Below are 13335 nucleotides of genomic sequence, written 5' to 3'. Positions count from 1 at the left end.
TCATCAGAGGGTGAACCTCGGCCCAGATGCTCATGAAATCCGTTATCCGCTATAATCTTCTCGAACTGCCTGAAGTACTTGGCCACTCGATCGGGTACGTCTTTAACCATCAAGTCCATCTTCAGATTCTGAGTGAACAGCGCGGTTGGGTTAGCGAGATAGTCGCGATTAGTCGTCTCGCACCTCTCCTTGACCTTGACCATGATATCCTCATCCGTGATCTGAGACTTGTCCTTGCCGATCTCGTACGTGGCTAAGAACGTCATCATATCGGGGTCGACCGCACTGCGCACACTTCTTACGACGGCCTTGTAGTCTTCACCCGTCCACTCACAGCGCTCGTGAATGTTCTCCTCATTCTGCTCTCGAGCCCTTCGCCACTTCACGAGCGAAGCTTGATCCCAGTCGACCAACTTGGGCGGCCCGATGTATTCGTAGACCGGCTGTGGAACCGTCATCTCCGCGTCGCCATCGCTGTCCAGCCTGAAGCGCGACATCCTTGGTCTACTTGACTACCGATTGCGAACTGCTCGCAACCAAAGTATACTTTGTGGTCTTTTGTGCTGTTGAATGCAAAAGCGATAGTGTGTATTAGAAAGTTGCCTCTCCTACAGCTCCTACTTGGTCGTTGCCCCTGCGACCGCTGGCATGGCGACCCTTACCAGTGGGCGCCATGCGTCCGTTGTGAAACTACTGTGTGTTCAAGTCTGAAACTACTGTGCTGTGCTCCACACGGGCTTCCACACCTCAACCTGCTCCTGCGTGTACAGGCTGGCGCTCCATAGTAGCCGTTGCCCTGCTTACTGATGCCAGTGGACTCCGTGATGACCAGGCCGCCGACCGTGACGCGCTGCGAGTGGTACTCGACGCCGATAGCTTTCTGCACACCCTCGGCGCCGGTGCGGAGGCGCGTGAGCGGCGCCATGGCGACGCGGTGCTTGAGCTGGATGGGGTTCTTGCCGCCGAGGGTCACGGGCGTGAAGAGCTTGGGCGAGGACACAGCCATTGCTGGTGGCGGGGTGAGCAAGGTACTTGAGCGCTGGAGAGGAAATTGGGAACTGGGCTGGGCATCGCCGAACGCTTGGTTCACCTTGCGTCGACAAAAATACCTGAGTAATGTTCAGTTGAGGCTATTTCGCCAGTCGACCAAACTTGCAATAAACTCGTCAATGGTGACTCATAACCAAGCGCTTGAGAGACAAGAAATTAAAACCACAACATCAAATTGCTCTAAAGAACAAAATAGATGCAGACTCTAGCCACGCAGCAGCAGCAGTGGTGACACCACCACCAGAGCACCTGGCTTCCAGTAGAAGCGTAGAAGTTGTACACTCGTTTGCTTACCCTCGGTCGTAGGTGGAGGTGTTCCACGAGGGATGCATTCCCAGTCATGCAGCGTCACTTTTCATTCTTCCGTGTCGGGCCTTCCTCCATCCGACTCCGTTCGTCTCCCCCTCTCTCACGTCTGGGACCCGCCGCCGAAATGAGTGCAGCGGTTGGGACCGACTTCTGGTCAACTGAGGCACTACCCACGCGAAACTCGTGTGTACGCCGCATCAGTAATGCCGTGCACCGCTTGGATTTGACCCTCGTGGAGAACGTGCTGAATCCTCCAGACGGCAGCGATGGGGCCCCGTTCGAGCTGTGTGCGGCGACCCGAGACGACTGGAATCGCTACATCCAGTCCGAGCAGCAGGCGCTGGGGTCGCGCTGGATCCCGGTTGCCTCGGTGATCGCATGTTGGACGCCATCGACAAGGTTTTCGTGCACACACACACACACACCGGGCAACTCGACAATGAAGACCCTGTCGTCTGACTACGCCATCCAGCGCGACCCCAGCGCCTGCTGCTCGAACTGGATGTAGCGATTCCAGTCGTCTCGGGTCGCTGCACACAGCTCGAACGGGGCCCCATCGCTGCCGTCTGGAGGATTCAGCACGTTCTCCACGAGGGTCAAATCCAAGCGGTGCACGGCATTATTGATGCGGCGTACACACGAGTTTCGCGTGGGTAGTGCCTCAGTTGACCAGAAGTCGGTCCCAACCGCTGCACTCATTTCGGCGGCGGGTCCCAGACGTGAGAGAGGGGGAGACGAACGGAGTCGGATGGAGGAAGGCCCGACACGGAAGAATGAAAAGTGACGCTGCATGACTGGGAATGCATCCCTCGTGGAACACCTCCACCTACGACCGAGGGTAAGCAAACGAGTGTACAACTTCTACGCTTCTACTGGAAGCCAGGTGCTCTGGCGGTGGTGTCACCACTGCTGCTGCTGCGTGGCTACTGAGCCTGTATCTATTTTGTTCTTTAGAGCAATTTGATGTTGTGGCTTTACTTTCTTACTTTCTTGATATCACGAAGATCTTGTATCTGTGTAGCTCCCAACCGCTTGTGCGCTTGCGTGAGGTGCGTGTTTTAAACAGGTTTGTGCGGTGGAGCTGTCAAAACTGGAGCGATTCTGGGAATTTCGAGCGAGCGAAGCGAGTGCGAAATAGAGGTTTCGTATAAGAGGAGGAAGCCACGCCAACTGTCAGCCAGGTCACGTGCCAGCGCCAACTTCCTCCAAGATTAGCCGAGCGCCAGCAGCCAACCGCTGCCGCGGCTATTCCCACGGCAGACGCTCTTGGGGTCTTCGGGACGCAGTCGCCAACTCGCCTCATCGGACGCAGCCAGCTCCACGGCCAAGACCCAAGCGCTCGGCCACCAACGCCAGCACGAGCGAATTCAACCCACCACACCACACCCTAAAAAAAAACGGGGCTGGCTCACATCAACTCACTTTGTCTTCAGACCAACAAGCAAGCAACGAAGAAGGGGGTTACTTTACTCAGCTACGCCATGGTCACCCGCGTGACCACCGACCAAGCCACCCCCAGCTCCCCGTCATCCAGGGCCGTGACGGCTCCATCGGATAGCGATCTCCCTGCGGCTGCTGCTGGCGTCGCTCCTCCTGACGTCGTGGACGTCACGGGTGCGGACGAGCCGTGGACGACGGCGCCTACGAGGCGCACGTCCGAGCCCGCACCGCTACGCACGAGCAAGCGGGCGACATCGAAGCCGGCTTCTGGTGAAGCTGTGGTCGACGCCCGCACGGGCAAGAAGAAGGTGTCGAAGCGCGCCACGGTGGCATCGACTGCAGGGACACCAACGAAGCCCACGGGTGACAGCGGCCGCGACTCCGACTCCGACCTGGAGGACAAGCCGCCGGCTCCACCTGCGGAGAGGCTGAAGAAGACGGCGACCTCAGCGAAGACCAAGCAAGCCAAGGCGGTGGCGGTCGCGAAGCGTCCGGCGGCTACGTCGAGGTCCGGCGGCGGGTTCGACCTACACGAGTTCATGGCATCATTTTCGCCCGGTACCGCAGTCGAAGAGAGCGCCGCGACCGAGGACCCCGCGGCTCAGGCCAGTGCAACCACGCAGGGAGTCGTAGGCCAGGACGACCATGCTGTTCCCGCTCAAGTACAAGCCCTGCAAGCCGAGATCGAACGGCTCCGTGCGCTGGTAGCCCGGCAGGGCGTTGGCCATTTACCAGTGGTCTCCGCCTCAGCCATGCATGCAAGTCCGGCGGCTCCCACTGCCCCGAACAGCAAGGGCGAGATGCCGCCAGCGGAGGTGTGCTACCTTACGACGGCAAGCTTCCCGGACGGGGCGAAGAAGGCCAAGGGCGACTACAATCCTCCGCAAGCCCACCTGCTGGCCGCGAGTCGTATGTTCCGTGCCTTTGGCACGGAGACAGGTAAGCCCTGTCTGCGATGTCGTTCGTGTTGTGGTTGCGGGAGCTCGAGTCGACCAAGTTCCGAACGACGCCAGCGGTCCTGATGGCGATCTTCAGCGGACGTCTCGGGTCGCGCGGCCTCACGATCATGCACTTCAAGGAATCGTCGGAGATGACGACGCTGGAGGACGGCTCCACGAACGCGAACTTCTCAAGCGACTTCAGCCCGTCGGCCTCGCTACCTCCTACGTCGATCAAGTGCGCGAGCTACGAGGACATTCTGGATGCTCTCCACGGTCTGGCCTCCCTCGGACAGGAGGTGTGGTATGACCCCATGCGCAAGCTCACGTCAAGACTTCGCAACTTCGTGGCCAAGAACAAGTCGACTAATCCTGAGAACACGCCTGCGCGGGTCCGGCTGACGCTACTCTACGTGAACAAGTTCATCGGGGCGGCACTTGGCTTCATGCAGCTGGACGACCCGCAGTGGTGGAGCGGATTCTGCGAGGCTCTGCGCGCTATCGACTACCAGTCGCCAGTGTGGACGATGGCGCTAGTGAGCGCTCTGTCCCAGTCCAAGCGCGAAGATGGCCAAGACCCTGCGACCAAGAGCCGACGCGACTCAGGTCACCGCGATCCAGCGAGACGCCCTGCTATTTTCGACGCCATCAGGCGCCTGATCCCGATCAACCGCCGTGGCCAAGAACCGTGTCTCCTTCACGTAGCCGGACTACCGTGCTCAGGTGGCACTCGCGAGCGTTGTGGAAACCCACGCCGCGTGCACGACTGGCCCGAGCGTCTCCCTGCTCGCCTTCAAGACTGAGTGGAGCGTACCTACGGATCGCGAAGCACCCATACAGAAGATTGCCGCTGAAGGGGCCATACGGATGGCAGCTCGACATCCCCACGGTCCGAGTCGCAGATTAAGCAGTTTAATACATCAAGCACTGCTGCCACACTGCATCCGAGCACTGAAGTTGAACCGCCAGAGATGGCGCCGACCCCGGCCAACACAAAGCGCGAGGAAGCGGATAGGGTGGGAACGAAGCGGCGGGGGATGAAATCGGCGCGCGAGCGGGAAATTTTCCGCGAAACCGTCTGTTTTCCTAATCGCTCAGCCCCGCCCGACGCCAAAACACCGTGTTTACCGGGGAGTCAGGAGGACTGTACCGGCACCGGCATCGGTACCGTCCAGACGGGTATTTTGACCTTACGGTCCGGGTTGGCCATACAGCCACCCACACCTCAGACTATACAGTCCGGGTTGACCATACAGTCACCCACGGCCATACAACCAGTACCGGCCATATAGTCGGTACATTCAATTAAGCATATGCGTGGAGCGTCAGCTCTGACTACATTGCAAGATGTTTCGTGTGTATCACTTCATGAAAGCGAGCTGAACTCTGCTACAGAATCAGTATCACGGACAGTCACGTCGCCGGGATCGGTGTACCAGTCTTTGAGCCGCGGCGTCAAGTTCCCCACCGAAGAAGAAGACCGGTTGCGTACTGGAACTGCACCGCGACCAAGCCACCTGCGCCTGGTCATTAGCGTCAAGGCCGCAGCAGCGATGCACTCAAACGCTCGTGGAAGAAGCAATCTATTGCGCGTTACTCGCAGAGCCACTCTGGCTCAGGCTATGGCGAAATTGGGTGTTACGCTACCTCCGGACAACTACCCGCTGTCGCGACCGGGATTGGCAGGGTCCGAGTTTCTTCTTGATACTCCGCTGCGGAAGGCGCTATCGGAGTATGCACGGCGGTCGGGCGCCTCCCTTCCAACTTTTGTCGAAATGGTGCGCGGGCAGACGGTTAACGACTACCGACCAAACAAAACCTTGGTGCCAGCTGTGCTGAACGAAGTGTGCAGGGGCTACGAACATTTGGAAGAGCTCCAGAATATCGTTCATGGTGGTGTTAAAGTCCGGTTAAGTAAGACGCCTCCGCGGTAGGTACAACGGCCACCAAACCACGGGTCGGCGAGAGTCCGTCTCAATGTGCTCCGCAAGAACATCCGCAAGGAGCAGGACGCAGGGCGATGCCTGGTGCTCGATCGGGACCTCCTCAAGCAATGGCCCGAGATAATCATCAGCCCCTTCGGAGTGGTCGACAAGGGTGGCGAGGACACCAATGTTACAGGTCGAACGATTCCCGATCTGTCGTACCCCGAAGACACCTCCATCAACGACTGTACGGACCAGGACAGCATCGTTAAGCCGGAGTATACACATTGCGACGCGGTGGCAACCAAGATCCTGAAGTCCAAGCGCGCCCACCCGAATGCTCGTGTCTGTGTGATGGCTGGTGACATAGCCTCTGCTTTTCGAAACATCAGCATCCACAGCAACGGCGTGTATCTTTTCGCCAGGCACATCGAGGAGGACGATGTCATCGTGATCGAGCTCGCAGCGCCATTTGGCTGGACCGGGTCCCCGGGGTTTTACGAAATTGCTGGTGGTGCCGTCGCTTACGTGCACAGTTCTCACACCACTGACACGTTCCCGGATGGTTTCTTCAATTATCACTGGGTTGATGATCACATCAATGTGGCTGCGGACATTGGAACATCCTGTGATGACGCGAATCGGTCGCTAAGGTATGCCATGGTAGCGGTCCTGGGTGCTGACTCTATTAACGCTAAGAAGTTCACCGATTGGAACACACGACAACGCGTACTGGGCCTCGTATTCGACTCTGTGGCGGAAACGGTGTCTATGCCACCAGAGAAGATACTCAAGGCACGGAAAATTGTGGCGGACGCTTTCTCCTCTTCGTCGCTCTTAAGGCAGGCCTATCGGTCGCTGATGGGTAGTCTTCGGCATGTGGCAACATGCATCCGTGCTGCACGGCCGTTTCTCCAGCGCCTGCGCCAGCGCGAAGTCATCTACATCGTTTTTAGCGCGTCCCGGTTACACCTGACATGCGACAGGATTTGCTATGGTGGTGGCGTGTGCTCCATACACCCCAGTTGAACGGTGTGTCGCTGGAATACTTCAACTCTCTCCCGGCACCGGATATTGAAGTTGAAATGGACGCGTCAGATTACGGGCTCTGCGCGTTGGACGTCTCCTCGCAGATGGCTCTCACTTACCAGTTCACGGACAGCGAACGTGAGCTGATCGCAGCATTCAAGGATGGAGCGCCGAACGGGTTCGATATCAACTTCCGCGAATTACTTTCTTGCGCTTTCGCGGTCCACGCGTGGGGACGCCGTTGGGGCTGCGGGGTTCCTCGCAACGGACGCCCTTGTAACGTCCTGTTCCGTATCGACAACACCTCTGCCGTCGCTTGGCAAAACAAGCTCGCCTCGCGAAACCCACGCGCCCAAGTGATTATTCGGCTCCTAAGCTGGTGGAAACTTCGTTCCAGCTCCGGTTTTCAGCATCTCACGTGACCGGGACCGACAACGAACGCGCAGACGCTGGCTCCCGCATCGCCGCTAACCCATCGTATGCAGCCAAACTTTCATCACTAACTCCCGGCTGGTCGCAGGTATCACCGACGGTGGATATTCACGGTCTGACCGACATTTGGCTGCGTATCTCCGAGCGCACTCCGTTGCCGACTCCACGTTCGATCAATACAGGCGAGCGCTGGCCAAGTGGACGACCTGGACGTCCCACCATGGAATAGCCCCCCCGCTTGCGGGCATGCCTCTCGCTGTCCAAGTACAGCACATCTCGGATTTTATTCTTCACGGCTTCCAGTACGGCTTCGGGTCCGGGGGGCCCATTCGCAGCGACTCGATAATGGCGGTCCTCCTCGGTGTTCGCCACTTCTTTGCGGCATCCGGTCATGACTTCCCAATTTCACACCCGCACATCCGTATGCTGCTCAAAGGAATCAGCCGCCTCGACTCACCACCGCACCGAAAAGCACCAATGTCGATCGGGCTTCTTGAAGCGTGCTTCCGCAGCCTCGCGATGACTGAACCATTTGAGCAAGCCCTATGGGGGGTCATGTGCTTGGCGTTCTTCTTCCTCCTGAGGCGATCGGAAATCGTAGCAATTGCCGGAGGTTCCTTCAAGTGGTTTGCCGTTCGAGCTCAAGACATCGCAGTTCTAGACGTGGAAGGTCGGCCAACATTGACTCCTTCGAAGGCACAATCGGTGTGTATACGCTTGATCGGTTCCAAGACCAATCAAGGCGGCTCCTCCATAACACGTATGCTGTCGCGTTCTGGGCACCCATTCCTGTGTCCCGTGTTTGGTGCCCTGATCCTGCTCCGAGTCCGTACAACCTGCCTACCGACATACCGGCCGCAGTGTACCTGGACCGCCGCGGAAAGCCGGCCTGCATAGCAACGGCCGACGTGGCAGAAGCTATCAAGCGAGCGGCTACGAGCACAGGTCAAGATCCGCGATGTATCAGCTCGCATTCTCTTCGGTCCGGCGGGGCAACTCACATGTACCGATCTGGCACGGACGCCCTCACAATCCAGTTTCACGGCCGTTGGGTCTCCGATGCGTTCAAGACCTACACTAGGCTCCGCAAGGAGTCGGTGGTTACCCTGGCGGCAGGCATGGTAGCATGCCCACGGGGCGATTCGACGTTGCATTAGTGGGGCTGACTGCATGACCATTTGGGGGCACCGCTCTCCTCGTCCCTTATCGGACTGAGCTGATGGTCATTGCATAAGCTCCCATTAATGAAACGTTGTTGAACCCCCAATGTAGTGGAAATCGATAGCGTCTGCCTTTGCTCCAATTTGCGTGCTTCTGACAAGTAGAGACGAAACCGCAGCGTTTTGGACGGATCAAATCGGATCAAATCCCGAAAAGGCACCCAACCTTTCAAGTTGCATACGGAACAACAGTGTTTTTTCGGACCTTTGTGAAGCTCACTTCGATGCCGACAGCGTTTGCGTTGCCAATGGCACCTTGCCATGCCGTCGCAGCCAACGCGACCTTACCCTTGATACAGGCGCCCGTCTACCAATCAAAGTGCCACGTCGGTTTCGCCTGAGATCCCACTCAGGCGAGCAGCGAGATGACGTGATGCGCGATCACCAGGGTTCCTAGTTTTTTTTTTTGGGGTTGGGATATCCCGGGGTTACCCACCCACCCCCAGCGCGCGAGTGGCGGGTATTGGGTGGGTTAATACAAAACCCACCCACCCGTTTGTACAGAGCAAAATTGCTAAAACTGCATGTTGCATGATTATAATTCGCCCCAGCTACGATGTAGTGAAGGGAGTGTGGAGATGGCATAAGCTGCCTGCTATACCTCCACGATAGGAAGGCCCCAGAACTACGGCGTTAGGATGGCTGGTGCTGGTGCTGCGCTGCGCCAAGAGTTAAATGAATTGAGATTTGAATTGCGGATTGAATCGTGAATTGTAATATAAATTCACAGAGGGAATAGGGCTAGAAAAACCCATTACCCAACCACCCCCAATTTTTGCCTACCCATCCATCGCCCTTGGAAAACCGGGTTTTTCTTGAACTCTGAGCGAGCTCCATGCTGCTTGCAGCCTGCGGGCAGCACCAAGCCGCTGGTGACCGCGGGCCGAGGAAGTAGAGGGAGGGATTCCTCAATGCGCCTTCTGATTCCCGGCGCTCTATGCGCGTTGAGGTTCTGCGCGATTTGGTTAGAAATACGCCCATACATCACATACGACAGCCCGGAGGCAACACGGCCACCTTCACCTCGTCCTTCGTCAAGGCCGGCTACATGTACTCGTCACGGCCAACGTGGTGCGTGCTCTGCCTACGAGTTCTGCCGCGCTCTACCTGCCTGCTCTCCACTGACCAACTAGTCGGGTGACGTGCCGCTACTGCAGACGCCGGCAACAACTACTTGGTCGAGATGGAAGTCATCTTGCCCGAGGATTTGGTGTACCAGATCGGAAGATCCGCTACACCGGTACTGAGCTATTTGCTATGCTGCAACAAAATTGCTCTCGCATTTAAGGGATCACTAAATTGAGTCAATACGGCAATTATTTTTTTAATCCTGATAAATATAAAGTTAATTATTATATAGTAATATGACATACTCCCTATTCCTCAAACAGTGAATTAAAGCAGCGCGTGCTTACTGCAAATACGAAGCATAGGCAAGTAAAACTTTGGCAACTGAAGATGGTGTTGTGCGGGTATGTATTGTTTCTTGCGCCGATCTCAACCTACTATGGGGAGTCGCGACGAAGCGTGGGGTCCTTGTGTTCGTCATAGTTGCGCTCTAGGTAGTCAACGTGGACGAAGGCGCGCTCCACATTGTCTAGTTCCTCCACCTTGTCCTGCAAGCTGAGGCTGATGTCGTGGGCGTCCTTGACGCACATATCCTCGGGCAAGATGACTTCCATCTCGACCAAGTAGTTGTTGCCGAAGTGGTACGCACGCACGATGTCGGTTCTCATCATCGGGTGGTGAACGTCACCCAGTAGTCGGATCTGATCGATAAACTCCTGGTCGGCCTCTGTGTGGACAAATGCAAACCAGTTAGGGCAAGGTAAACCACTGTAGCAACACGAGGAATGTTTGACACGTACGCAGGCCGACGAGGCGCTCCACTTGCTCCTTTCCAGTCGCGAGCCAGCTGACTGCGATGTACACCGAGATCACGATGGCGCCGACGGAATCGAGGTACCAGAGACTCGAGTGCCAGTGCGCGGCGAAGGCCGCGGCAACTGCGACAGTGTTGCTGAAGACGTCGTTGCGGTGGTCCTGCAGCACCAAGCAGCAAAAAAAAGCACGAGCACCGAAAATCAGAGTTGGTTGTGTCCAGAAACGCGTCTCGAAGATGTTAAACGAGCGTCGAAATTGAGTGGCGGTGAGGGGTCTTTACCTGTGCGAGTGCGTCGGCTGACGGCGAGTGCGACGCGATCTTGGCGCACACGTACCAGAGCGCCAGCTTGATGACAATGGCGACCAACAGCACGACCTCAGTGAAGTTGGAGATCTCGAGCACGCGCTGGTGGCCGTTGAAGCCCTTGACGAGCGCCTCGACCGACTGCTGAATCACTTCAATAGCTGCGGCAACCCCCAAGCAGAAAACGCGGATTAGAAGAGGCGGAAACCCCGTTGCAGCCTGCTTGCTGCTGCCCACCTGCCATGCCCATGAGCGTGGCCGAGATGATGACGGCGATGGGCTCGAGCCGCCGCCGGCCGGCCGGGTACTTGACGCTGGGCGTGTGCATGCGCTTGTCCGAGTACCAGAAGAGCGCCTGAGACGTGAGGTCCAGGATGGAGTCCACCAGCGACGACAGCACGGCCAGCGAGCCGCTGGTGAAGGCCGCGTAGATCTTGACGGCGGCCAGCGCCTGCAGTAGCGGCACGTCACACGACTAGTTGGTCAGTGGAGAGCAGGCAGGTAGAGCGCGGCAGAACTCGTAGGTAGGGCACGCACCACGTTGGCCGCGAGCGACGCGTTGATGGCGACCTGCACGCGCACGGAGGAGCCCGAGGGCGAGGCCAGGTGCTGCGCCTCCACGTCCGCCTCCTTCTTGAGCAGGAAGGCGTGCGACACCTGCGAGCGGCGGTAGCGCTCGTCCACCTTGGAGCCGCCGGGCGTCGTCGTCGTCACGGAGAGCGAGCCGTAGCCGTTGGGCGTGAGCGGGCTGCGCTGCTGCTGCTGCTGCTGCTGGTGCCGAAGCGACGGGGACGCGAGCGGCGAGGACTCGGCCATCGAGCAGGAAGAGGGACTGGGTTGGGGCCTGCAGGGGCAGATCGCGAGTGGTCGAGCAAGCGAAGGTTACGCAGATGCAAAACTGACCACCGCGCTCAACTTGACACGCCGGACGTCTATAAACTATAAGGGGTACATACACCCTGTCATGACTGATATTCTGATATATAATATATACCATATTTTGATCACAAGCTGATGCCAACCAAATGTGACCATGAAGTGCAGTTGAACTCGCAGCGCCAGGTCCGCACGCTCGGGTTGATTGGTCTAAGGCGGTTACTGACCTCCTATGAGCCACTCCTTATATCGGTAGCCCGCTACGTTTTATCGTAGAAGTCCTAAATCCTACATGTTTGCTTAGCTACGATCACCTTCCGGGCATTGCTGCGATTTTAGCATGCATACCTAGCACACTTCGTCACTCCGTTGCTGGTTAAGCAACAATTTACTGAGTTACTGAGTTACTGAGTTACCCAGTTTACACGCCCGTTCCAATACGAATACTATAGCCATCGTTTACAACTTGCCCTGGACGCTACTCTTTCAATAGATTATACTGTCAATTCTGTCAAAAATTTCCGATTTGGGCCGATTCGTCAAATCGCCCATCAGTCGCTTATTGGGTAAAATTCTTCCGATAACATGGAGGCGGCGGCAACCAGACAGCACGCCCACCCCAACACTGTAACGGGGTTACACGCACAAGTGGCTACAAGCCACTTGTGAATTTAACAGATAAGATATCTGTTAAAAGTTTTATATACTTCCTCACCTTGGTGTAAGTCACACCAATGGATACATTGAAGTGGGCCACCACAATGAGTGGTCCACACCTACCCAAAGATCCTATTGGTAGAAAGCAGCATCTTTCTACCAATTAGAGACGTCCATATTAGCGGGGCAGCCGCTGTCAACCCCTTTCATAGATGATAAACAGTTTTAGCATATTTAGGAGGAAGATCAATTTACAAACAATACAGTTCTCATTTTACCTTAAACTAGCTACTTGGTGTTTTATTTGATTTATATTATACTTGTGGACTCAAGTATAATTAATTCAAATTATTAATAAACTCTTACGCTTCCTCATACACGTTGCGCGACGTGTAAGCTAAAGTAGTGAACCAAAGTAGGCCCACTACACCTGGTAGCACTTTGTAGTCCGTCCAACGACCGATTTCTTGACGTTCGTACGAGGAGTACGAACGCGGAGCCGAGAACCACATGAGCACGGATGTGCCCATCGAGAGCTCCAATACGCCTGCAACGCATGTTGCACGCGCTGACTGCCCCCACCTGTCTGACCCAGAATGGGAAGCCCTCCAACGACTGTCAACAGTCATTGGAGAAGCGGCGATAGCTACAATGCTGCGTACGCTATCACCGACGGAGCAACATGGTGTTTCTCTGGGGTTCATCATGAAGGAGCAGCGTGACGCGGCTTCCTCAGTGACGGCGTCGTCAGGGACGACACCGCGTGCTCAACCATTAAAGTTGAGCGTAAGCAATTACGTGGGAAGAGAGGGCGAGCCTCTCCTCCGATGGCTTGTCGAGCTCGACACAGCCATAGCGGCTCGACGTGTAGTGGGTCTACTTTGGCTCACTACTTTAGCTTACACGTCGCGCTACGTGTATGAGGAAGCGTAGGAGTTTATTAATAATTTGAATTAATTATACTTGAGTCCACAAGTATAATATAAATCAAATAAAACACCAAATAGGTAGTTTAAGGTAAAATGAGAACTGTATTGTTTGTAAATTGATCTTCCTCTAAAATCTGCTAAAAACTGTTTATCATCTATGAAAGGGTTGGCAGCGGCTGGCTGTCAGAGCCCCGCTAATATGCATGTCTCTGATTGGTAGAAAGATGCTGCTTTCTACCAATAGGATCTTTTGGGTATGTGTGGACCACTCACTGTGGTGGTCCACTTCAATGTATCCATTGGTGTGTCTTACACCAATGTGAGGAAGTATCTAAAACCTTT

General features: G+C 56.0%; 3 protein-coding genes across 3 annotated transcripts; all 3 read right to left on the bottom strand.

Moving 5' to 3' along the window:
• Positions 1-121: 121 nt before the first annotated feature.
• On the bottom strand, positions 122-497 carry IUM83_05318 (uncharacterized protein; the record flags this gene model as incomplete). Its single annotated transcript, XM_067929450.1, has 2 exons — positions 122-128; positions 184-497. 2 exons carry the CDS (start codon positions 495-497, stop codon positions 122-124), a joined length of 321 nt encoding a protein of 106 aa, XP_067799784.1.
• Positions 498-1818: 1321 nt separating this feature from the next.
• Positions 1819-2058, bottom strand: IUM83_05317 (uncharacterized protein; the record flags this gene model as incomplete). Its single annotated transcript, XM_067929449.1, has 1 exon — positions 1819-2058. One exon carries the CDS (start codon positions 2056-2058, stop codon positions 1819-1821), a length of 240 nt encoding a protein of 79 aa, XP_067799780.1.
• A 7790-nt stretch (positions 2059-9848) lies between these two features.
• On the bottom strand, positions 9849-11347 carry IUM83_05316 (Cation Diffusion Facilitator (CDF) Family; the record flags this gene model as incomplete). Its single annotated transcript, XM_067929448.1, has 5 exons — positions 9849-10138; positions 10212-10386; positions 10508-10692; positions 10769-10982; positions 11069-11347. 5 exons carry the CDS (start codon positions 11345-11347, stop codon positions 9849-9851), a joined length of 1143 nt encoding a protein of 380 aa, XP_067799781.1.
• Positions 11348-13335: the final 1988 nt, after the last annotated feature.

The sequence above is a fragment of the Phytophthora cinnamomi genome (genome assembly GCF_018691715.1).
Source record: "Phytophthora cinnamomi strain GKB4 chromosome Unknown Contig4, whole genome shotgun sequence".
In the NCBI taxonomy this organism is placed as follows: Eukaryota; Oomycota; class Peronosporomycetes; order Peronosporales; family Peronosporaceae; genus Phytophthora; species Phytophthora cinnamomi.
This window is presented reverse-complemented; position numbering and strand designations above follow the sequence as displayed.